The sequence below is a fragment of the Chrysemys picta genome, chromosome 4 (assembly GCF_011386835.1).
Source record: "Chrysemys picta bellii isolate R12L10 chromosome 4, ASM1138683v2, whole genome shotgun sequence".
Classification (NCBI taxonomy): Eukaryota; Metazoa; Chordata; order Testudines; family Emydidae; genus Chrysemys; species Chrysemys picta.
The window spans coordinates 24518468-24541319 of NC_088794.1; the positions used below are offsets into that span (position 1 = coordinate 24518468).

Below are 22852 nucleotides of genomic sequence, written 5' to 3' on the forward strand. Positions count from 1 at the left end.
CTCCCCTGCCCCCAGCTGCCATGGCGGGAGGCTCTGCTGGTGCCTCTGGTGTTTAGCACCTGCCTTTTCTTTTAGAGACTGTCGCTGCTCCAATCAAACAAAAGGCTTCCTTCAAGATCAAGGACGCCAAGTGCCACCTGCACCCGCGCGTGAAGGGGAAACTGGATGAGTCGGGGAAGCACGCGGCGCCAGGTGAGGCCTACACCCCACCCCACCCCCAAAACAGCCGTGTAAGTTTCTCTACGGCTGTGTGGAGGGAAGTGGCCCTATTGACCACCTGGGCTTGGGTTTCCCAAGGGAACTGTGGGGAGGATCCTGACTCTCTATCCCCCACTCTTCCAGGCGGGGCGGCCCCCTGCTCGGATTGCCAGGTGACCTTCGTGAACCTCAAGTGCGACTCATCAAAGAAGGGCAAAGGCCGGCGGGCCCGCAACTCCCCCAACAAGGAGGTGACACGCATCACCCTGGAGTTTGAGGCAGAAATCAAACCGGAAGAGGTCACAGGTGAGGGACAGGGTTGAGAGGACCAGCTTTCCCAGAGTGCACTGGGCCTGAGACAATCCCAAGTTTGGGGATATGGGACTGGGAGGACTGTTTTTCCCAGAGTGCATTGGGCCTGAGGAGAGAGGCCTGTCTATCCCAGAATGCACTGGAACTAAGGTGAGCCCACGTAGCAGTAGGAGCCCTGGCTTTCCCAGTGTGCACTGGGCTGAACTCTCCAATAACATCTGCCTTGTGCTGTTAATTACCTTCATACCTTGCTAGGCAGTATGTTCCATGGCCTGTGTGAAATGAGCTTGGCAGTTCTTAGATCAGCTCCTTCTGGGCAGGCGTCCATGTCATGAAAACCACCGTCCCGGCTTGCACTGACTGGCCCCCTCACCGGCGGTCTGGCCAGAGGCCAAGGACTGAGAAAGACCATGGAAACTGAACCCCTTCTGCACCTCTAGAAGGGGCTTCCGCAAGACGTAGATGAAGCAGGCTGATGTGGAAGGGTGGGGAAAATTTGCCTTGCCACTCCTTGCTCTGGTTCTAGTTCTCTGGCCAGTGATAATGTTGCACAGAGCCTCCTGCTGTCCACAGTGCCACTTTAACAGTTACATCCAGAGCCATCCCAGGTGCGGTGCTGGGCACTAAAAGAGGAGGTGGGTAGAATAGGCAGTGATGTATAATCACCCACAGCGTGTGGAAATGCAGAGGTGGGCAGCAGCCCAGGCTCGGGTGTGGGGAGATGGGATGAGTAGTCAGGAAGAACCCTCTAATCCAGCTGAAGATACCCCTTTGCTGCTTGAGTTCCCCCCTGCCCCGGTCCCTGCCACCCCACTCACACCTGATAGAAGATTGGTGGGGAATCACACCATTAGTCCCTGCAGGGATGGGGAGGAGCAGTCTAGGAGGTCATCTGCTTTTCCTTTGCTCACCCTGATAGTCTACCCCCTCCCCCATCTCTGACCTCTAGCCAGCTGCAATATTAACTGCCTGCGGCAGAGGGTGGAGAAGAAGCTGAAGTCTGCAATCAAGGCCCTGAAGAAGTCCATAAACCAGGAGCGATTCCTGATCCGCTTCGCGGGCATGGATTACGAGGTGGCGCGGAAGCTGAGCATGTCCCCGGAGAGGCAGGAGAGCTGCGGGCCGGGGCAGCAAAGGCTAGGATCCAAGTGTGGTAAGGGAACAACCGGGGGCTAGGGACCTGGGGCCAGTTGCACATTAAGCTGTAGGCCCCTAGTGCTGAACTACAACTCCCAAGCACCAGCGCTGCCAGCACCAGTGCTCTACGTGCTGACGGGCAATAGGTGAAGTTACCATGTGTTCTCCCTTTAGAGGCACTGACTTGTCAAGATTAGGAGCTGGGGACCCCGAGGGCCTCTCATCTGCAGCCAGAATAAGGCATATTAGGGGATAGCTTGGTGGGGGTTCTCACTACTTGTGTCCCTAACGGCTCTGCCTCTCTCTTAGTTAGCTGCCTGCAGGGAATGTATTACCACGGTCAGATGGAGCAGTGTGTCCCTTGCCCCCCAGGGACCTACCAGGAGAAAGAAGGCCAGCTCTCTTGTGACCTTTGCCCTGGAAGCGATGCGTATGGCCCGGCCGGAGCAACAAACATAACCACCTGTGCAGGTATGGTGCAGGGTCGATCGGTTGCTGTTTGCGACCTCAGAGAGGCTGGCCGAGGAACCAAGAGGCACCTTACAGCTGCGGCGTTCTGGCGTTCTTGACTACCTTTCCCATAGGGCCCGGCAAGGGCCTTTGGGTGGGCTCGGCATTGTGGGATGGGGTTAGGAGCACCGGCAGAACCAGTGCAGCGTGCGGCTTCCATTCTGCGCTGCAGAGAAACCATTGTAGACCTCATCCCCGGCTTGTTCAAGGCCCGGGCGTCAGGCATGAAACAGCTCCAGGGGTTCCACACCAGCGCTCCTTGCATTGCCTGGCCACAGACAGGCCCTTGGAGCTGTCCCTTGACTCTCCATTCAGAACAGGATGGGTGAGAAACACAAGGGGGAAGCACAAGCACCCAGTTAGGATGCAGGTGTGGCGGCATGACTGCCGGGGGCTGCCGCTTTTGGCTGTTCTTCCTGCAGGGTAAACTTGGATGCATCCCAGTCATGAGCCAAAGGGGGTGGGAGGTTGTAAGAGCAGAACCATGAGGGAATCGGATCCACTCCATTTTATCAGAGCCCCCAAAGTTCAGGAGAGAAGGGGACAGAAACCATCTCATTGTCCTGTTTGTACAGCGCCTAGCACAACGGGGGCCAGACCCATGCCTGGGGCTCCTTGGGACTGCTGCAGTAAATAATAAAGATCTGGCTGAATGGTTCTGAGCCACCTGCAGCTGTCACCAGGGGGTCACACGGCAACAAGGTGGTAATTTCCAGGCTGCTGCAAAGTGCCTGCAACCAGTGGGGCTACCCCACGGATCTGAGGAGGCGCCAGAGCTGCCTGTGGCTCCCCCTGTCTGGGGTTCAGCACCAGTGACATGCAGTGGAGCTCAGGGTACGAGGAGGCTGCATTATTGCACGACTGACCCACATCTCTCTTTGATTTCCGAATGGGCCTTAGGTCAGTGTCCCCCCGGCCATCGCTCAGTGGACGGCTTCATACCCTGCCAGCCGTGTCCCCGGGGCGCCTACCAGCCCGAAGCTGGGCGAGCTCTGTGCTTCCCTTGCGGTGGGGGGCTGACCACCAAACACGAGGGAGCCTTCTCCTTCCAGGACTGCGATACCAAAGGTACATCCAAGCCAGCAGCTCCGCCGGCATCTGGGAGGGGAACAGCCAGGGGAAATCAGAGCGGCGGGGCAGCTCCAGGCGGGGTTGGGGGATTGAGTTCCCAGGACTGAGCCTGCTTCATTATCGTTACATCCCCAAACCCACCTCTGCTTCTTCAGCTCCCCAGGCCCCGTCACAACAGTGACGTGGGCAGCGAGGCGGGAAGCTTTCATTTTGCCAAGTGCCTAGTGGGGGGCCAATCCCACCCTTGCGTCGCTGCTCCCTTTTGCCCTGCACATCCTTCACCAAGACTCTTGGCTTCGATCTACACCCCCACCTTCCCAGCGGTATCCGCTCACCCGCCCTGTCCCATTTGCCCCGCTCTCCTGTTAGACTGCAATCTCCTTGAGAAGCTACGTGCTCATTGAGCCACCTTGCACGATGGCTGTACGAATCCACCAGCCCAGGCACAAAATCCACCTGCCCACCCTTTAAATAATGCTGCCAAAGCGAACAAGAATTGGTGGCATGTTCGCAGGGCTGTTCTAACGCTGCACAGATGCATTTAGTACCCCAGAAATACTCTTACAAAAGGAGCACTCCAGCACTGTCCAGTAATGGACTCGGACTCCGCAGTGTTGCTGTTACGAAGCTATGAGGGGTCTTGGTGTTTATTAGGGTTAATAATAACAATGCAATAATTGGATGCTTATTTTTAGGCTAAGCTTTATTACAAGGAAATCTGGTCTGCCGAGTTTTGCAGTTAGCGGTGCATGATGATGTGGATGCAATTTCTCCTCTTATTAAAGGGCTGCAAAGTGTGGGGATCGTTGAAGTTAATGCAAAATCCATGTCGCTGCCCCGAGGGGGGAGGGGGAGAGAGAGAGAGAATAACCATTCTAAACAGCAGGAAGGTCACAGCAGCCTAAATTAACACCTTAAAGGAGCCTTGAATGTGCTTTCCCCAAAGTTCACATGGGAATACCTGTGTCACTTAAAAAAAAAAAAAAAAGTCTCTTTGCACATAGCTTCCAGGGAGTGTGAGTAGGAGCTGGGAATCGGAACTCCTGAGTTCTACTCCCAGCTCTGCCACTGACGTGCTGCTTGATCCTGGGCAGGTCACCTAACTTCTCTGTGGCCATGTTTCCCCAGCTGTAAAGCAGGGAGAATACTCGCCTCTCCCCAAGGAGTAGCAGAGCTGGGAATGGGAACCAGGAGCCGGTTGCTCTGATCACTCATGTCTGCTTAATAAAATGTCTGATTGGCGGAGCTAGGAGAGCTGTGGCTCCAAGACAGCTGGGAATGACTCAGTGAGCTGATGCCTCCTTGCCTGATCACTGACTGTATGTTTTCCTCTCCCCTCTCGCCATAGTTCAGTGCTCCCCGGGTCATTACTACAATACCAGCGTCCACCGCTGCATTCGCTGTGCCGTGGGCACCTACCAGCCAGACTTCCGCCAGAATTACTGCATTACCTGTCCCGGCAACACCACCACGGATTTCGACGGCTCCACGTCCGTGTCCCAGTGTAAAAGTACGCACTTCAGGCAGTCCGGGTGCTGTGTCGATATGTCGCATGTGCAACACAATCTCTGCCAGTCGCTGTGTTTTCCTGTTAGCATGATGTCCAGCCAGAGGGCCCTGTCTGAGTCCTGGCCCTGGCAGAAGGCCACCTCCTCTTGCTGTTTCCCTTTATGCACCCCCAATCACGTGCACAGACAGCTGCATCTAACCATGCACGCAGTCACATGCACACATTAATAGATGTGACCATAGGTGCGTCTGTAGGCACAGATAGCCCGGTGCATAGAGGATTGGAACATCCAGGATAGCCTGATCCAATTCTTCTGCCCGCTGATCATTGCCTAGTGCCCCCATGTCAGAGAAGCGTATTCTCCCAGTGACCACTGGTCCTTGTTGCCTTGCAGACCGCCAGTGCGGAGGGGAGCTGGGTGAATACACTGGCTACATCGAGTCTCCCAACTACCCCGGCAACTATCCCGCCAACATCGAGTGCACCTGGAACATCAACCCCCCCCCAAAACGCAAGATCCTCATTGTGGTCCCGGAGATCTTCCTACCATCCGAGGACGAGTGCGGGGATGTCTTGGTCATGCGGAAAAACTGTAGGTAACCGATTGCTGTGGTGTGGCCATGCTGGGCAATGGGGGTGCTGGGTAATCCCATGAGAGCCCCCCTTCCCCACCTCCCAGGCTGTCTGGTCTGCGGACACCTCTGGGAGCGGCGGAGCCCAGCACGTGATGGAGCAGGCATGTGTGGAGGAGAGGGTGACAGCGCTGCAGGTGAACTCGATGCATCTCTAAAGAGCTGCCTTCGCCCCTGGCTTGGTCCCAAGTAGGCCAAGTTTGATGCACTCAGCCTAATGGGGAAGTCTGCATCCTTGGGCTGTGCGTGGGTAACTACTACGGGGAATGGGGTTTGCGGGGAGTGGATCCACCCCACATACCTCACTACCTGGGGCTGTCTTCCCTGCAGAGCTGGGTGCATGCCCATCAGTAAAGGCTCCTGGTGGTGCATCACTCATGGCACCTGGCCCCAGGCAAGGAGATGAGACCACTCTGCCCCGCTGCAGATTCGTCTCCATCTAGATGTCTTCCCAAGTGTTGCCCTGGTTATAGTGACGCCATCTTGTGCCCTGTGGGAACAGTCCCTGGGGTGCTATGAGGCCTGGAAGCAGTTCCTGGGGCTTTGCCAACCTAGTCCCCAGGCGCAGAGTTTCCATATGACGCTGTTGTGCTGCATCACCCAATGCTGACGCCACATCAGAATCTCATCACTCAGTCCCGTCGGGCGAAGGGGCCCCGGCTCCATGTTTGCAAAGGTGGCCATAGAATTAATTGAACTCCGTGGTGCTCAGCACCTCTGAACATCGGGCCCCTGGGTGACCAATGCTGGCCATCCACAATCTGTGCCCACCTCTGAAAATGTTGCACTCAGGTGCCTTGGTACCCCTACTGAATGGTGGAGGAGGAAGGTGGCCCCTGGAGTAAGGAGTAGAACCGGAGCCCTACAGTCAGCTCCTGTGTTCTCATAACACGGCCCTTTGGCAAGGAGAGCCCCGCCCGCAATATTGAAACAAACAAAAAGATGTCTGGACCTGGGTGTTTGTGTGGCTGAATGATTCCAGGCAACACCTGGTCCTGTGGTGTCCCCCTCCGCAGCCTCCCCCTCCTCCATCACAACCTATGAGACGTGCCAGACGTACGAGAGGCCCATAGCCTTCACCGCCAGGTCCCGCAAGCTGTGGATCAACTTCAAAACCAGCGAGGCCAACAGCGCCAGGGGCTTCCAGATCCCCTACGTCACCTACGACGGTAAGTGGGGGCGCGCAGGACAGATGGCGCATGTGAGGGCATAGCAAGAGCAGGGGTAGGACTGCAGTGTACATGCTCGGCCTGCAGGACTCAGACGCCTGGTGGTCTTGGAAATCTCAAACTGAGCATTGTAAAGAGATTGGAATTCCATAGATGATATTACACACACAAAAGGCCAATGTTAAGGTGGCAAAGTCAAGCACTCACAAGTTAGGAAATGCCAGAATTAAGCTTGTGTGTGCAACCTTAACGCAGCCCCTTGTGCCTATGCATTACGATGCAGTCTTTAAAAACAATGAGGAGTCCGGTGGCACCTTAAAGACTAACAGATTGCCCAAATAAATCTGTTAGTCTTTAAGGTGCCACCAGACTCCGCGTTGTTTTTGTGGATACAGACTAACACGGCTACCCCCGGATATTTGATAGTCTTTCTTTACATGATCATCTACTATTTTTTCCACAAGTACCTGGGCCCAGCAGGGGGTCATTGAAAGCTCAGAAGCGACCAGTCTCCCTGCTCTCCGTTCAGGTGCCCGGCCCCGGACTCAGCAGACTCTGCAGTAGCCCAGAGCAGCATTGCAGGGCAAGTCCTGCTCGGCCCTAGGCAGGAGCATGCTCAGTGTGCCCGGGATCTTTGGGAAATTTAGCTGCTAAAAACAAAGAAGTCTGTACGAAGCATGTGCAAGCTGCCAGGTGTAATTTGGCCAAATTTGGGATGACGAAAGGGGACAGTGCCACCCTCCTGCCGAATTTCAAGTCCCTGCTCCAAAGCACCAGGGCACTAGAGCTTTGCAAAGAGAAGGTTGCCAGATTTTTTTTAAATGGGCAAAACAATATATTTTCCCTATTTTGTTCTTACACGCGGTGGCTGAACTCTTTGGGCTAAACATTTTTCCGAAACAATTCAGCCTGAGACAGACACCTGGCATGGGAAATTTCAGTCCAGACGCTTAGCATGGCAAAGTTATCAGCAATTGAAAACAGGGTCTTACAATGGGAAGTCTCAGGCAATCTTAATAGGCAGGGCTACCAACCCAGCTTAGAAGGGAATACGGTACACACGTCAGGAAGTTTGCTGCCAGTGTACAGTACTTGTCGAGACACAGTGAAAGGAACTAAGAGGTTAGAAACGAAACTTAAGAAGTGACTAGTGAGTAGATGATCATTAATACCATAAATATGTGTAAAGTGCCAAGTAAATCTGCCCCTTCTCTCCCAATCCGGGTGGGCTTTCCCTCTTCTCTCCCAGATGGTTTTGTACCTTCCTGGATGATTAACTGCCTCACCTTGGCCCCACCTGCGCTCCACCCTCCTGCATCTGCCCTGTGCTCAGTTCTGCAGCTAGTCCCTGGGCCTCAGGCTGAACTCATGACCTAATGTCCTGCCTCGTAAAGCTTCCCTGGCCTCAGAGTTTCCTCAACACTGCCATACACCTGTCTGGGGCATTCTAAACTAACCCAATGGTAAAGTGTCTTGCCTGATCTATTAGTTTCTTGAAACACCTGAGTACAGTGATTGGCAACATCTGTGTTCTGCATGGGTGGGGGGGAACCACCCCAGATTTTGGGGATCCAGGTATGTGGGAGACAGACAATAAGTTGTGGAGTGAAGCTTTCCGGCTCATGGCGGAGTACAGTTTAGCTACTTTCTGGAGCCCAGAATTCCACCCTTACAATAGCATCCTGTCGCTGAATTAGCTGAGCGCTCATGCCACCTGCTTTCCCCCTGACTGCCTTTCTCGCTTGGCATTGCAGAGGATTATGAACAGTTGGTGGAGGATATTGTCCGGGATGGTAGGCTGTATGCCTCTGAAAACCATCAGGAAATATTAAAGGTGAGACCATCTGTGAGCGGGACTGGGAATCGGGACTCCTGGGTTCTGTTCCCAGCTCTACCACTAACTTTCCAGGCGAGTCACTTCTCCCTTGTGTTACCTATCTGTACAATGGGTACTCCTCCTAGTGCTGCCCCGTCCTGACGTCCTTAACGCACTCCCAGTATTCACAGGTGTGTCCTGGAGCCACAATAAGGAGCCCAGGATTAGAATTCACCTACTGAAATACAATGGCTTACCCTCATAGTCCTGTAGCTCATCGCGTGCCCATCACTCTGTCTAGTTCTCCCGCATACACTCCTTGGAGTGTCTCTGTTGCTTGTTTTACTGTGGAGCTGCTTACTTGCATTCTTCGTGTCTAGTTAAAATTGACTGAGGCAGCCTTGTCTAGTAGCTACCGCAGGGGTCGGCAACCTTGCAGAAGTGTTGTGCCGAGTCTTCATTTATTCACTCTCATTGAAGGTTTTGCGTGCCAGTAATACAGTTTAACGTTTTTAGACTAACTCTTTCTGTAAGTCTATACTATATAACTAAACTATTGTTGTATGTAAAGTAAATAAGGTTTTTAAAATGTTTAAAAAGCTTCATTTAAAATTAAATTAAAATGCAGAGCCCCCCGGACCGGTGGCGAGGACCCGGGCAGTGTGAGTGCCACGGAAAATCAGCTCGTGTGCCGCCTTTGGCACACGTGCCATAGGTTGCCTACCCCTGAACTATAGCAAGGGACTCTGAGTCAGGAGATCTGGGTTCCATTCTCAACCCTGCCACTGATACCCTCTGTGCCCTTGTGGCAAGGCGTTTAGATGCTTTGTTCCTCAGTTTCCCCATCTGTAAATTAAAGCATTTGAGCTCGTTGGATCCATGCAATAAGAACACAAAGTATGATCTTTTAGACCGACCATCAGTCAGACCACATCCATTGTGCTTTAATTGTGAGAACTAGCTTTTACCTGGAGGTGATGTGACTTTGCTTTGTTTCCCTTGAAGGACAAGAAGCTGATGAAGGCTTTCTTCGACGTGCTGGCTCATCCACAGAACTACTTCAAGTACACAGAGAAACACAAGGAGATGTTACCGCGCTCTTTCATCAAACTCCTCCGCTCCAAAGTCTCCAGCTTCCTCAGGCCTTACAAATAGCCCCCAGGCATTTCCACCCGCCCCGTGGGCCGCCCTCCAGCCAAGGAAACTTTCTTTTGCTCTTATTTGATGGTTTTTGGGTTTTTTTTCCTAAACAGCTTTTTAAACAAACAGAATCCCCATCTCTCACTATGCAGACGACTCTAAACAATTTCTCCTTGGCTTTCTTCAAACTCATCTCAGCGCTGACTTTGTCTCCAGCACGGGCGGTTTGTAATCTCAAGGCATCCCATGCTCTGTTTTACTACGGAGGTGCAGCCCATAACGATTACCAGTCCCAGATGGGGATGCTCCTTCTCAGCCCAAGTGGCCTCTACATGCCGAGGCAGCTGCGACCTGCTCTGTTTTATGCAACTTAAGTGGAGCCACTCTGGTTGCCTTTGTGGCCCGTTGGATAGCCCTTGATTACTACACATCTGCGTACAAATCTGTCTCCGTTCCTAGGCGCCATAAACACACCTACAGAGCCTGCACTCCTGGGATATAGTTTGGTATTTTTGTTCCTGCTGTGGGGCTTTCTCCAGCTGCCAAAGCAAAGGAAAGTTGCTGCAGCCAGAAGGGGCTGTTTCTCAAAGAACTGAGCGCAAAGGAAGCCCTGAATGTGGAAGGTAATGCCTTATTTATCGCAGTGTTGTGGTTTAAAAATATATATATATCAACACAGCTTTGCAGGGGGGATCGGGAAAAAAATATACTTTTTTGTTAAAAAAGAATACTTAAAAAAAAAAAAAAAAAGACAACGCTGAAAAGCATCACAGCAAATGGCAGTTCCAGTGGGCGGAAGGGAGACCTGCATCTCTCCAGGGAGCTGGGTTGGTCTCTCTGCACTTGAAGACAGCATGGCCAAGCCGCGTTCTTGTAGAACAATGGATGAATGGGAGAAAAAAGGTAATGAACGAGAAGCCTTTCAGATGGATTCATTTTTTTCCCCCATGGACACTTGTGCCAAGAGACCAGACTCTCTTACAAGCTCTGCCAAAGAGTAACTCGTCGACAGAAAAGCAAGCGATGTGAAGAGCAGGAGTAAATGTTTGTGCACTAGGATATCGTCCTTTCTACCTTTTTCATATGTATTAAGTGCAATCATTTGAGTCTTCTTTATATTATTTAGAGGGAAGTTTTTTCTACTAGAAACTACAATATTTATACCTGCCTGAGAAATGAGAATGTGTGTTTGTAACAAACAAAAACAAACCAAGGCTTCAATTAACAGTGACCCAAACGTGATGACGTTTTCAGACTTTGGAATCTTTTCTTCTGATATTGGTCCCTAATAAGGCAAATCCACTTGATGTTCCTTTTATCATTGACACTTTTATTCCGTCCTCCCCCTTAAATCAGTTGAATCTTTCCCTGATGACTGGAAAGCACAAGATCTTTTCCCATCCACAAGTGTCTCCAGTGTGGTCACTTTGTGCTAGGTCTCCGCTATTGGATGCAGAGTTACCAGTTTACGCTTGGTTGCCGGTTACACTCCTTTGCTCTGCAGCATGAATTTCTAGAACCCGGAATGCTAAAGACTCTCAAACGTCTGTCATTCGGGCTAACAGATTCTCTCCGTTAGCTGCAGTAATATGGAGACTTATCTTGTTGTCAGTAGGTCTCAGGCATGAACAGCCTGATTCTCCTCTCGTTCACCACAGTGTAAATCAGGAGTAACGCCACTGAAGTTAATGGAGTTACATCATCATAAAAACAGCATGAGGGGAAGAATGCGGCTCCAGCCAGGCTTCCCTTCACACTCATCTCCTGTGTCTCAGTGAACTTCAGTTTGGTTTGTAAGCAGCCCCTGGGGCTGATCTCACCAGCTTTAGCTGTAGTCTGCTTTATACAAGTGCTTGTTTATATTTTCATGAAGAAACCAGCTAATCTGTTTCCATTTCCCGAAGAGTTGGAAGAAGCAGGGCAGGATATTGAGCCTGATCCTGGAGGCAAAATTCCCATTGACTTTTGTGGGAGTTCTGTATGAATTAGGAATCGACGAATGAGGTGCAGAGAAACTCAGTGCATGTTCCCATGACTGTCCATTTTGCTGGGACATTGTTATATTAAACCGCTTGGGGAACCTAATGGCCAAAGCTCCAAAAGACCCTTAGTTAATTCAGCCTTGAAAAGTCATCGTGTCTTTGGGGGAGATGCACAAGTGCCATTGGCGTCCAATGAAATGTGCTTCTAAATCCCTTAGGTGCTTTTGAAAATCCGCTGCCTCCTGCAGGGGGTTCTCAAACTTAGTCACAGTGCAGGCCACATCTCACTAGGGAGGTTGGCTTGTGGCCAGCTCCCCTTCCATGTGCAATCACAGAGCTTCCAGGGGCCAACTCCAGCAGTTGCCTCCATGAAAAATACTAATATTTAAGCCAGCGTTTTCAAAAGTGGCCACTGACCTTGGGAGCCTCCATTTGGGAGCCCAACGTGAGACACCTTAGGCCAGCTGAGCTCCTGCTGCTCCCTTTGATCGCGATTGGGCTTTAATGGCTGCAAGTATCACCTGTCTATTGATGTCTTGCCAATCTCCATCTCTGCCATAGCCCCACATCTCATCTGATGTCTCATCAGCTAAAACTGAATGTAGCCAAAACTTCTCTCCCATTAGCACTTCTCCTTCTTTCAACCTTGAGATGCTATCTGGCTCCTCACTCTCCCTTGCCCCAGGCACCCAGGCCATTTCCAAATCCTGCCACTCCTTCCTTGTGAACCTAAGAGCTGTTCTTTACCTGCCATCTCCGCAGCCAGATCTCCGTCAGGCCCTTATTAGACTCTTCCTCTGGCCTCCCGTGTCCATGCGCACCACCGTGCAACATGCAGCCACTTAACTCTTCCATGCAGATCGCACCACTTTGCTGGATCTCCATCCGCAATCACGTCACCTTTGTCCGTGGTGGTACCTAACTCTGCCTTTTCCTTCTTATCCTCCCTTGTCTGGCTTCATGTCGCCCCCCAACCTCCACTCCACCACTATTCCCGCCCGGTTGTCAGCCTCTAGCACAGTCACCTTTGTGCCTTCTTCGGGGCAGCCCCCTATGCCCGGTGCAATCTCAGTGACCACATCCTGTCCACATTTAAGTCTCTCTTTAAAGACCCACTTCTGCCATGTGGTGAATCCAGTTGACTTGTATACAGGTTTCCTATTTGTTGTTCTTCACTTCCCACAGTCTCTGTCTCCTTGTGTCCTTTGACTGTGAGCAACTCGGGGCAGGGACAGTTCCTTCTTGAACATCCGGAAAACACATAGCCCATTGGAGGCACCACCATCAGCTGATTAGTTATTACCCAACACACTCTCATGGCTGTTAGCAGATAGAAGGGACAGGGTGCTGGGTTCTCTCTTGAGCAGATGATAGCTGATATCCCATATTTTCTCTCCCCCCCCCCCCCCCAATGTTTGGCTATACAGCTTTGTTCTGCTGCTGCCCCCAGGAGTTCATTCGCTGTATTGTATAATCCCACCACTCAGCTGAGTGATGCTCAATTCTATCCCCTTCATCCTGACTGCATCTCTCATGAGGGGTTGGACTTTTTCATGCCATCTGTGTATTTGCCCCAAGTCCTCTGATAAGTTGGACACCTGCGGACTGAGATGCCTGCCACAGCACTGGTATCTGCAGCAGACTCCCCAGTGGAAAAGGCACAAGATCTATTTTGGGGGTTCAGAATGCATGCAGCACTGCCTAGAGTATGTAGGTGGTTAAAGGGACATGATGAAGTCTAAAGGCCAAATTTCAGGTATGGTTTAAAAAAATAAATCCCCAAACCTGATGTACATAGAAGTGTTTCTAGGGCTATTTAAAACCATGGAGCCTCTTACATTTCAAAATGAGACTGCAGCAGTCTGACCCCAAACACATTTTGGACTGTGATCTTGGGTGATTCCTGGGATGCCTTAAAAGTGTCCCAATTTTCACACAGGGCTGTGCACCCTCCCTCTGAAAATCAGGGCTTAAGGTGATAGAAGTTGAGCCCTCATTGGAAATTCTTGGCCTTTTAATAAATTTTTGTTTGCATAATCTGAGGGCCTGATCTTGCAGCCTTAGTGCCACAAACAGTCCTTTGACAGCAGTCCTGTTGAGGCCTACAGGCCTCATCCTGTAAAAACTGTAATATGTGCTTTGGTAACCAGCCCTTAATGGCTTCATTTGGTCTGTTCACTAACAAGCTATACACTAGTAAGCATGGTACTACTCCCTTGAAGGGATTGCAGGTTCAGACCATCTAGTTGTGACTTACTACCACAGGTAAATAATTACTTCCTCCATAATCTACAGCGTGTGATGTTAACTAGTCACTTAAATACATTTACTGCAGTGGGAAATCTTGACTGTATTATGCAGCCAGCTGTTAGGATGGACAAACATAGTTTTGGAGGCCTGATTCCTAGAACATGCCCCTGACTGGTGTTTCCTTCAGAAAATCCTTTTGGAGACTATGAGGAAGATTTTACCAGATGTTCTGTACACCATCAAACCCTGCTTCAGTTCCTTGTGCTGCATCTGGCCCTGCCCCAAGGCAAGAAAATGTTTGAAAGGCTGAAAACTCCATCACCCACTTTCTGATGTACTGAATGTTTCAACATAGTAAACAAAGGGTTGGTTTTAAAAAAGGCAAAAAAAGTTGGAATATTTATATCTGTCTTTTGCAGTGGGCCACGATTTAGCATCTCCCACCAAATGATGATTAAGTGATGAAAAAAGATGTAGTTCATAAAGTTATTTGCACTTGATTAAAAAAATTGTATCTGAACTTTGTAAAAAGAAATGTTTGCATTTTGTATTGTCTTTTTAATTATTAAATTGAATTTCTTGGTGTTGTGTTGATCTTTTAGAAATTGGTTCTGCTACTTATTTTGAAGATTTCTAACAGTGGGACTCAGATTGGAGAAGTTTCAAAGGCACCTAAATCCCATTGACTTTGTCAGACTACAGCACCAATACTGCAAACACACCTAAAGTAACTTTACCCCCATGAGGAGCCCCATTGAAATCTAGTCCCATCCCCACTGCTAGCACAGGATTCTTCAAGGCTGTTTTTGTTCATCTCTGCTTCTATATTAGCTGGGAGTTCTCTGTTGCCCAGGAAGTGTTGGTGATTGGTATGTGCATGGGGCAGCTCAGGTTGGTGCTCCAACCTCCTCCACTCCAATTCTTAATCCTAACACTGCACTACCCCCTCCTGCTGCTGCTTAACGTGCCTAGCTCCCCTCACCCTCTTCTCATCCTACATTTCCTATCACTCATTTCCCATTGCTGATCCCCCCCCCCCTCAAAGCCCTAGTATTAGCCATGACCCACTGTGACCATCAAAGTAGAAAAAAAGGCAGTCCTCCAAACAGCAGCTGTAAATAGTGACCATGCCCAGGATGTTCGAACAAGAGGGTGGTCCAGCTGACTAATTAAACATTAATACTTGCAGAGGCTGCTGGGAGGAATCTGGGGCTAAATAAATCAGGCCCAGCTCAGTTCTGGGGTTAGAGTTCATTTCAGGAACAGGAGGCTGTTGCTGAAGGAGAGCTGGGTGAAAAAGCTGGAACTACCAAGCCCAGCAGCAGGGCAGAACTGACTACTGAAAAAACAGGCCAGACGCTCAGAAAGGAAGGTACTGATTAGGGAGTCTGGGTACAGGCAGAGCCTGCTTCCTCTTCATTTGAATTTTTTTCCCCGAAAGGGGAGGGTTTTAATTGCACTTGTGCACTGAATATGCTTAGATTTAAAAGCTTCCCCCACCATGCATCACATGCAGCTATTCTGTGGATAGACCTAGATATCCATTGAAGGGCTGTTTGAAATCTAGTGACCATTTAAAAAATGGTTTAAATAGTTTAATGTTACCTGTACCCGCCCCCCATCAGTTTTAGAGAAAATAAGCTAATTCTCCCTTGTTTGTGGGTCTCTCAGTAAAAGACAAACTAATCCAATATCCCACCCAACTCAGCAGATAAAACAGACAGCAACTGGGTACTCGAACCATTTATTATTGCCAGTTTAGTAGAGGCGCTGTGGCTTGCCCATGGTGCTTTTGATGTACAATGCACGCACGTTCTGCCAGTTCTTCTTCAGCAAGGACACCAGGAAATTGATGGCCAGGTGAATGTTGTAGACTAGCTCATCCTCCGTCATTTTCACATGGCCAACAGCCACTGCCAGACAGAGCACCTGGGGACATAGGAAGCAATGTCACTAGACTCTAATGGTGTAGACTTTGCAGGGAACTGCCTTGACTGGAAAGGAACATGTATTAAACAAGGACAGCAGGACCAAAACTTAGCCAGCAGGATTAAAGTCTAACTATCGTCACGTTACAGACCACCCTGCACTAGCTGAAACCTACAGCCACCACAGACTTTTTGCAGGCAATTAACATTGACTTCTCTCGGGCTGGGTTTAAGTCACAACATAACTTTTTTTTTTAAAGGGATAAATGTGATTTAAAATTATCCCGTTTTTCTGTGGCCTGTAAACGCTGCTGTATACATTCCAAGCAGGGCTTTGGAGCTGTGCTCTGGCTCTGCTTCAGCTCCAGGCAAAATCCTGCAGCTCCACTGCTCCAGAGCTGCTCCAGAGCTGCTCCGCTCCAAAGCCCTGATTTCCAAGCATTTTAAAAAGCGACAGACCCAGTAAATACAAGATCTGTAAATTCAGACATTCTAGAGCTGAATAATGATGTTTCACAGCTCAAAACCTATTCTTCCAGTTTGCCTATCAGTAGCTAGAAGGCTTAAGAGCGCATGTTAAGTTTGACAACTGGCTTCCACGCATATTAACGTGCATACTTAACGTCTCACTGCAAACTTTGTTGAAAATCTGACAATGTACATAGGTGTGTTTCATCTTCTGCTCAAAGTGCTCTACACATTCCCTATCTATAAAATGAGGCTAATCTAAGGTATACAGAACCAATGGCACACCAAGGAACAGAACCCAAGTCTAACACCTAATCACAAGCCTGATTTATTAGTATATTGTCTCATACACCCTTGCCTCCACAAATACTGCCCAGCATTAACCCAGGCTGTACAGATTAGCTCAACCACCTATACAAACGGCTTAATTTTTCATATTGTAAAATACAGAGCTGACTTGCTTTTTGCCCAACCACCAAGTCTTTCTAGTGACCGAATAAAGAACATGCATCCAGACCAAGTCCTTGATGCCAAATTTGCTGGGCTGAAGCGTATAGCCAGACTACAGACTGAAGAAAAAAGGGCTTATAAAAAACATGACTTAGTTTCCTTTCAAACTGTTTTAAAGCAGGTGCCCTGTTAAGGTCGATCAGGAACAGTTCTCTCAGATGGGTTGGAGCTGATTTAGCAGAGTACTTAAATGTGTACTTAAGCCTTCGAAACAGACTTGTTAACTGAACTAATGAGTCAGGTTTACACCACCATAGTGCCCAACAGATGATGAATAGGCATTTGAATTAGGGCTGCTTTGATTTAAAATATGATTCTGCTCCCTATAGTGACCTTTCTTCAAAATCAAGACAGGACAAGAATCTAGAAAGTCAAAATTCTGCACTGTAGCTGCTGTGAAATTCCCTTACACGGCCTCATGCCCGAAGTGTACACTACTACCAAGCACGGACCTATACGGTACAAGCCTGTTCTAATTCCTGGTTAGCTGAAACCGAACCACATGCCCGCAGTGTCAGGAGCTTATCACACAGGATGCGCATCGCTTCCTGCAAGATGCCAAACGCCCTCAACTCCCACCCACTTCAGTGAGCATTTAGGGTCCCCAGCATTCTGCAATATCAGGTTCTCCTCCAGTTTCTCTTAAAAAAAAAAAAAAAGAACTACTGACAAGTTACATTCTCCCCTCAGGTCAGCAGCTGAATGCTCTAGTTGTGTTCCCTAAATGCACAGAAGGGGACTGACCAGATATTGATCACTGGCTTTATCTTAAGAAAGAAGCTGAAGGATACCTGCAGTTCAGCCCTGAGAGTAGAAATCCACATACCATGGCAGGCAGCTAGTTGCTTCATTAAATCCCACCCCCCACAGGCCACATAACTGACTTCTGAGGTTGGCGTTTACTTTTTTTTTTTACCTTCTTCATTTGAAATTTGATAGTAGACTTGACCTCGTCAATCTTGGCCACCATGTTCTCATTGTGGGTGAGGAGGGAGGGGAACTTGCCAGCTTTGTTCAGACCTGGACCCAGGATACGAGGAATCTGTTTGATCAGTGACTCTGAAGCCAGGAAGGCATCATACTTCTTAGCTATGGGGAAAAAAATGTAATGCGTGAGATTGCCGTTTTTTCCTCATTTTAATCCTGGGCTTGATTTCCTCCTCAACTAGCAGCAGTTTGCAAGTTTCTCTAAGAGCAACTAATTAAAGCAGGGGTAGGCAACCTATGGCATGCATGCCGAACGTGGCACGCGAGCTGATTTTCAGTGGCACTCACACTGCCTGGGTCCTGGCCACCCGTCCAGGGGCCTCTGTATTTTAATTTAATTTTAAATGAAGCTTCTTAAACATTTTAAAAACCCTAACATACAACAATAGTTTATTTATCTATTATAGACTTATAGAAAGAGACCTTCTAAAAACGTTAAAATTTATTACTGGCACGCGAAACCTTAAATTAGAGTGAATAAATGAAGACTCGGCACACCACTTCTGAAAGGTTGCTGACCCCTGAATTAAAGCGTTCACACCAAAGACTTGTGTATTTACAGACTCTTCAGAGACTCTAGAACTAAGTCACAAGGTAGGCCAAGCCTACACTAGGGCTTTTGCCAGTATATCTGTTAGGAATGTGATTTTATGATTTGATAGAAAATGACCTAGTGTAGATGCAGTTATACCAGAAAAGATAAGACCAGACAGTATGAGTAGATGCTCAAGCCAACAACCATACTTCAGATCTAGTAGCCAACTTCTTCCTAACAAGGCAGAGAGCAGGAGTCTGGCTGCTGGGGGAACTCCCAGAGTTGACACACCCTTCCCCCGCAGAGATGTGTTACAGGTATACTGGCAGCTCTAGCCCTTCAGAATTCTACTCACCCAGCTTTTTCACTAGCTTCTTGTTCTTGTTGAGTTTCTTCAGAGCCTCGATGTCCATGTGAGGGATATCAACTGCTTTGGCCTCATCACAGTGTTGCTGGTCCCCCAGCACGCAAACTGAGAATTTAGGGCGTGGGGTGGACTTGAGCCTGTCAGGAAGGGAAGATGACACCACATACTGTCACTATGCACTGCCACCACCACACACCTTAAGGGGAGCACACAGAGCCACAGCAGAGAAACCTTACCACAGTCACCTGCGATTCTTCATCCACCAGCCTCTAATCTGGCTTCTCCAATTAGTCAGTGGGATCAGCACAGAAGCCTCACCACACCTCCCCTCATGTTTTAAGACCCAGGGTAGGGGTCCGTCCAGCCACACCCATGTAGAGATCTGGGGGGGTCTGAACTACCCGGGCAATTCAGCACTGCACCCTCCTGCCACTGTATCAAGCAGTCAATGTGCTGCTCACCCCATGTACATTCAAAGTGCCTGGAGGGAGGGGGGTGCAGGCTGAAGGCTGGGTGGGATCAGAAAATGCCGAACCTGACTGTGCCAGAGAAACGCTTGTCCTTCTGCGGATCATAGTTTTTCAGACTGATCTGCAACTCCACAGTTTCCGTAAACCTGATAAACAGATAAAGAAACAGGCCAGGTCAGAATTTAAGAACCCAGTAAAACAAGTTGAATAGCAACAAACACGGGAAAAGCTGTAGTAACATCTAGAAGAGTTTAGAGACACTGCCACAAACCCTCCCCTCCGCCCCCTTCACCAGAGATTTCCAGTTATGGAGTTGGCATTTGGGAAGGGCGCTACCCACAGCAGAGCAGAGTTCTTACTTGCGTGGTTTCACCTGAGTCCCTTGCAGGACCTCCTTCACTGCTTCGTACAAGGTGTCGCGGGAAACTTTGCTGCTGTAGATGTGAAAGGCACAAAGAGCAGGTCAGGCACTTGAAAGGATCAACTGAATGAATCCCTCTGGACAGGTTGCAACTGCAGGTACATCAGCATCTAAAACCACCTTTAATCCCGCCAACCAGGGGAGCTGTTGAGCCCACAGCATTCTGGGGGAATGAAACGAACCATTCCCCTGTAATGAAGTGAACTCAAATACAACAGTCTGGGGCCAGCGCAGCACTGATAAAAATGAAACTGACATGCCCAGGTTCACTGTGCAGGCCCAGAAAAGTGCAAAAATAACTGAACAGCAACAATGGTGAATTGTAAGTTAGATCCATTGTTCTTTCAGCTTCACTCTCAGGCACTCACAGCAGGGTGACTCCATTTTTAAATACAGTAACAATTTCTCTTTTGAGCCCATTTCATTCCACAGCCCCAGAGGCACTGAAGCCAGAAAAACAGCCACAGTGAAGGTTTATTCCTTAGTGAGCCTTAGCCCCACCATGGAGGGGCCCATTCTAGGAGCAAGAGTATAAAGAGTTTATAAAATATAGCTAGGTTCCCCAAAGAATTAGCTACGTTCATGGAGAGCAAGTCCATCAACAGCTATTAGCCCAGATGATCAGGGACTCAAGCCCATGCTCCACGTGTCCCTAAACCTCGGACTGCCAGGAGCTGGGACTGGACAACGGGACACCCCGCTGTGTTCTCTCACTCTACAACAGCCGGCCCCGCTTGATCCGACCAGCCCAGCCCTGCTCATGGCCGGCTGGCTCAGTGCAGGGACGCGGCGGCTCTCTGCCCCGGGGGACCTACCCGGGATCCACCTGCCCCAAGCCGCCCCAAGCCTGGCGGGACCAGCTGAGCGCGGGCCAGGCGGGTGCAGACGGTACCCAGTGGCGCTACCCCCCCCGTGTCTCGGCCCAGCCCGCCTGGCCAAGGGGCCCCACAGGGAGGGGCCCAGGCCTGTTCCCGCCCCCCACATCGCCTCCCTGACCCCCCGCCACCCGCAGCGCGGAGGAGCCTTGCCGCCGGCCGAGGAGGGAGCAGAGACCCTCCGGGCCCACCCGCCCCGAGCGGAACTAATTCCCCCAGGAGGGCTGCGCCGGGCCCCCGCTCTGCCTAATGCGGGAGCCGGGCCCGCCGCCGGGGTCAGCTGGGGGCAGATGGCACCGGATTGGCCCCCCAGACACGCACCTCATCTTGAGACCGGCCCTCGCCGACTCCAGCAACCGCGGGTGCGCCGGGCAGAGAGGGGCGGAGGCGCTCAGATCGCGGTATAAATAGCGCATGGTCTCCCGAGACGTGGGAGCGGTCTGGGCGCCATCTTGAGAGAGGCCGGCTGTAGGGGTGGGGACAGCCCAGCATCAGGGCGGAGCTAGGTGTTGTGGGAGCAGGATCCACTTGTGAGCAGAGAGGGCTGTGCATCTCCAGAGCGCCCTTTATTTCCTTTAAATGCAAACCATAGCTTGACTATTTATTGCACACTTCTCTGCATCTAGGGTGACCAGACAGCAAGTGTGAAAAATCGGGATGGGGGTGGGGGGTAATAGGAGCCTATATAAGAAAAAGACCCAAAAATCGGGACTGTCCCTATAAAATCGGGACATCTGGTCACCCTATCTGCATCTTTCCTAGGTGCCAGTGCCTGATTACTGAGCAGATGGGAATGAGCTCCAGTTTACAGCCAGGGGATTGGCTTGGTGGTGGAGAGATTCAACCCGTAGTCTGTTCTGAGCTTGTAGAGTCTCAGTTGAACTCTGGAGCGGGCTGGGTGCAGATGCTTTTGCACCATCGTCTAGTGGGTTAGGCGCTCTGGGAAGTCTCCCATGCTAGCTGCTTAACACCAGTTTGTGCCTGGGGCAAGATTCTTTCCTTGTTACATTGGTAACATAAGTGTGAATATGAAAAGAACTCAGTCCTACCATGTCCCAGTGGGGGACGGGCTGTAATCAGTATCTCAATGGCATCTCATGGCTTTTTTAAGCTCTTATTTTGGTTTCAGCTGGAGTTGAGGGTGTTGGGCGCTTTGAAGAATCAGGATAGGGGCACGTGGCCAGATGTGAGTCTTTTGTGGAGCCCTGGGGGTTCTGTACAATTTGCCACAGATTTGCCTTTTAAACAAATAGTTCGCAAGATTACAATTGGCAGTGGCTTCACCCACAACTAAAGATTCCCATCAAACAAAATCTAACATAAAGTTGCAATGTAGGGCATGTCTACACTGCAATAAAAGACATGTAGCTGGCCCAGGCTTGTGGACTTAGGCTCTAAGATCCCAGGAGGAGGGTGGGTCCTAGATCCTGGGCTCCAGCCCAAGCTCTAACATCCACACTGCAATTTTATAGCCCCACAGCGAGAGCCCTGCAAACCCATATCAACTCACCCTGCTGCCAGTCTCTTAGTTCAGTGTGGATATACCCCTAGAGTCTGTGGCATCAGACCTTGTGGTGAGAAGTACATTTATGGCTACTGAGGTATTCTCCTTCATACCAGTCAGTGGGAGAAGCAATAAAATGTATGTTCTCTGTCCCCACTCTAATCCCACTGTTTGCTGTATTTTGTCAAATAGTGAGTGCCACTGGATTCAGTGTTTGCCAACTTGATGGCACATCACACTGCAACAGCTGACAGCTCGGGACCCCTCAGGAGTTGTATTGTGAGCTCCCGGGAAGAAAACACCACCCATAGCCAAGAGTGATCAGCTCCTATTGTCTAGTCTAAAGAAAACCCTTGAGTCATCAGCTTACCTATAAACAAATCTAGTGTTCTCCCTTGAACCATTGTATTTTCTCTACAAAAATCACTACTCACCCTCTAGTCAGGGTTCTGATGCTTAGATCCAAACTATGCATCAGTTCCACTGGAACTCCATCTCCTCACTGATCGTGCTGGGGACTCTGCCTGCCTCTTGCCCTCAGGACCCTCAGCTACCACCATCATCTGGGAACCCCGACCAGTTCAAGCTTCAGGGAGCAGTGAGACCCCCTTCTTTCTCTCTCTCTCTCTCTCTCTCTCTCTCTCTCTCTGTTTTCCTGTCTACCTTAGGTATTAGCCTTTAATCTTGTATGTTATGTTGGTTTAGCTCTCCTTGTGTAGTTATCAGTATTATTCAATAAATAACTTCTATGGTTAAGTTAAGCTTCTCTCTCTCTTGCTGAACTTTACTCGTTTGTGTTTTTAGCTTCCCCCATTCACTCTACAGCAACGCTTCTTTTACCTACTCTAAAGATCCCTGCAGCGCCCAAAATACTGTAGGGTTTGCTCATCGAGTAGGTTACTGCCAGTACAATTGTGTTGGGGGAGTGGGGATAGGGACGTGCTGAATTTGGGTAAGTGCTGCTTGACCCAGTCCATGGAGCCCAGGGGCATATAAGGAGAGAGAGCTTGAAAGTGCTGCTTCCTCCAGCCCAGTGAGTCCAGAGACATATAAGGGGTCA

The 22852-nt window shown here is 49.9% G+C and overlaps 2 protein-coding genes across 7 annotated transcripts in view; one reads left to right on the plus strand and one right to left on the minus strand.

Moving 5' to 3' along the window:
- The window catches only part of SCUBE3 (signal peptide, CUB domain and EGF like domain containing 3), a 137486-nt gene extending 127211 nt beyond the window's left edge, over nucleotides 1-10275 (plus strand). For 5 of the 6 annotated variants that reach the window (XM_065591723.1, XM_065591718.1, XM_065591720.1 and 2 more), the window contains 10 exons: nucleotides 76-192; nucleotides 343-504; nucleotides 1460-1663; nucleotides 1957-2118; nucleotides 3058-3225; nucleotides 4577-4738; nucleotides 5133-5330; nucleotides 6387-6539; nucleotides 8294-8373; nucleotides 9361-10275. In XM_065591723.1, the coding sequence (XP_065447795.1) occupies nucleotides 76-192; nucleotides 343-504; nucleotides 1460-1663; nucleotides 1957-2118; nucleotides 3058-3225; nucleotides 4577-4738; nucleotides 5133-5330; nucleotides 6387-6539; nucleotides 8294-8373; nucleotides 9361-9510 (1556 nt within the window). In that variant the 3' untranslated portion in view covers nucleotides 9511-10275. The remainder of the gene's footprint in view (nucleotides 1-75; nucleotides 193-342; nucleotides 505-1459; nucleotides 1664-1956; nucleotides 2119-3057; nucleotides 3226-4576; nucleotides 4739-5132; nucleotides 5331-6386; nucleotides 6540-8293; nucleotides 8374-9360) is intronic. The other variant, XM_065591722.1, reaches the window with a different exon arrangement.
- A 5180-nt stretch (nucleotides 10276-15455) lies between these two features.
- RPL10A (ribosomal protein L10a) lies at nucleotides 15456-20768 on the minus strand. Its single transcript, XM_065591724.1, has 6 exons — nucleotides 20610-20768; nucleotides 19352-19426; nucleotides 19058-19138; nucleotides 18511-18659; nucleotides 17550-17722; nucleotides 15456-15656 (listed from the first exon to the last, which is right to left on the minus strand). The coding sequence occupies exons 1-6, from the start codon at nucleotides 20702-20704 to the stop codon at nucleotides 15486-15488; spliced, it is 744 nt and encodes a 247-aa protein (XP_065447796.1). The 5' UTR covers nucleotides 20705-20768; the 3' UTR covers nucleotides 15456-15485.
- Nucleotides 20769-22852: the final 2084 nt, after the last annotated feature.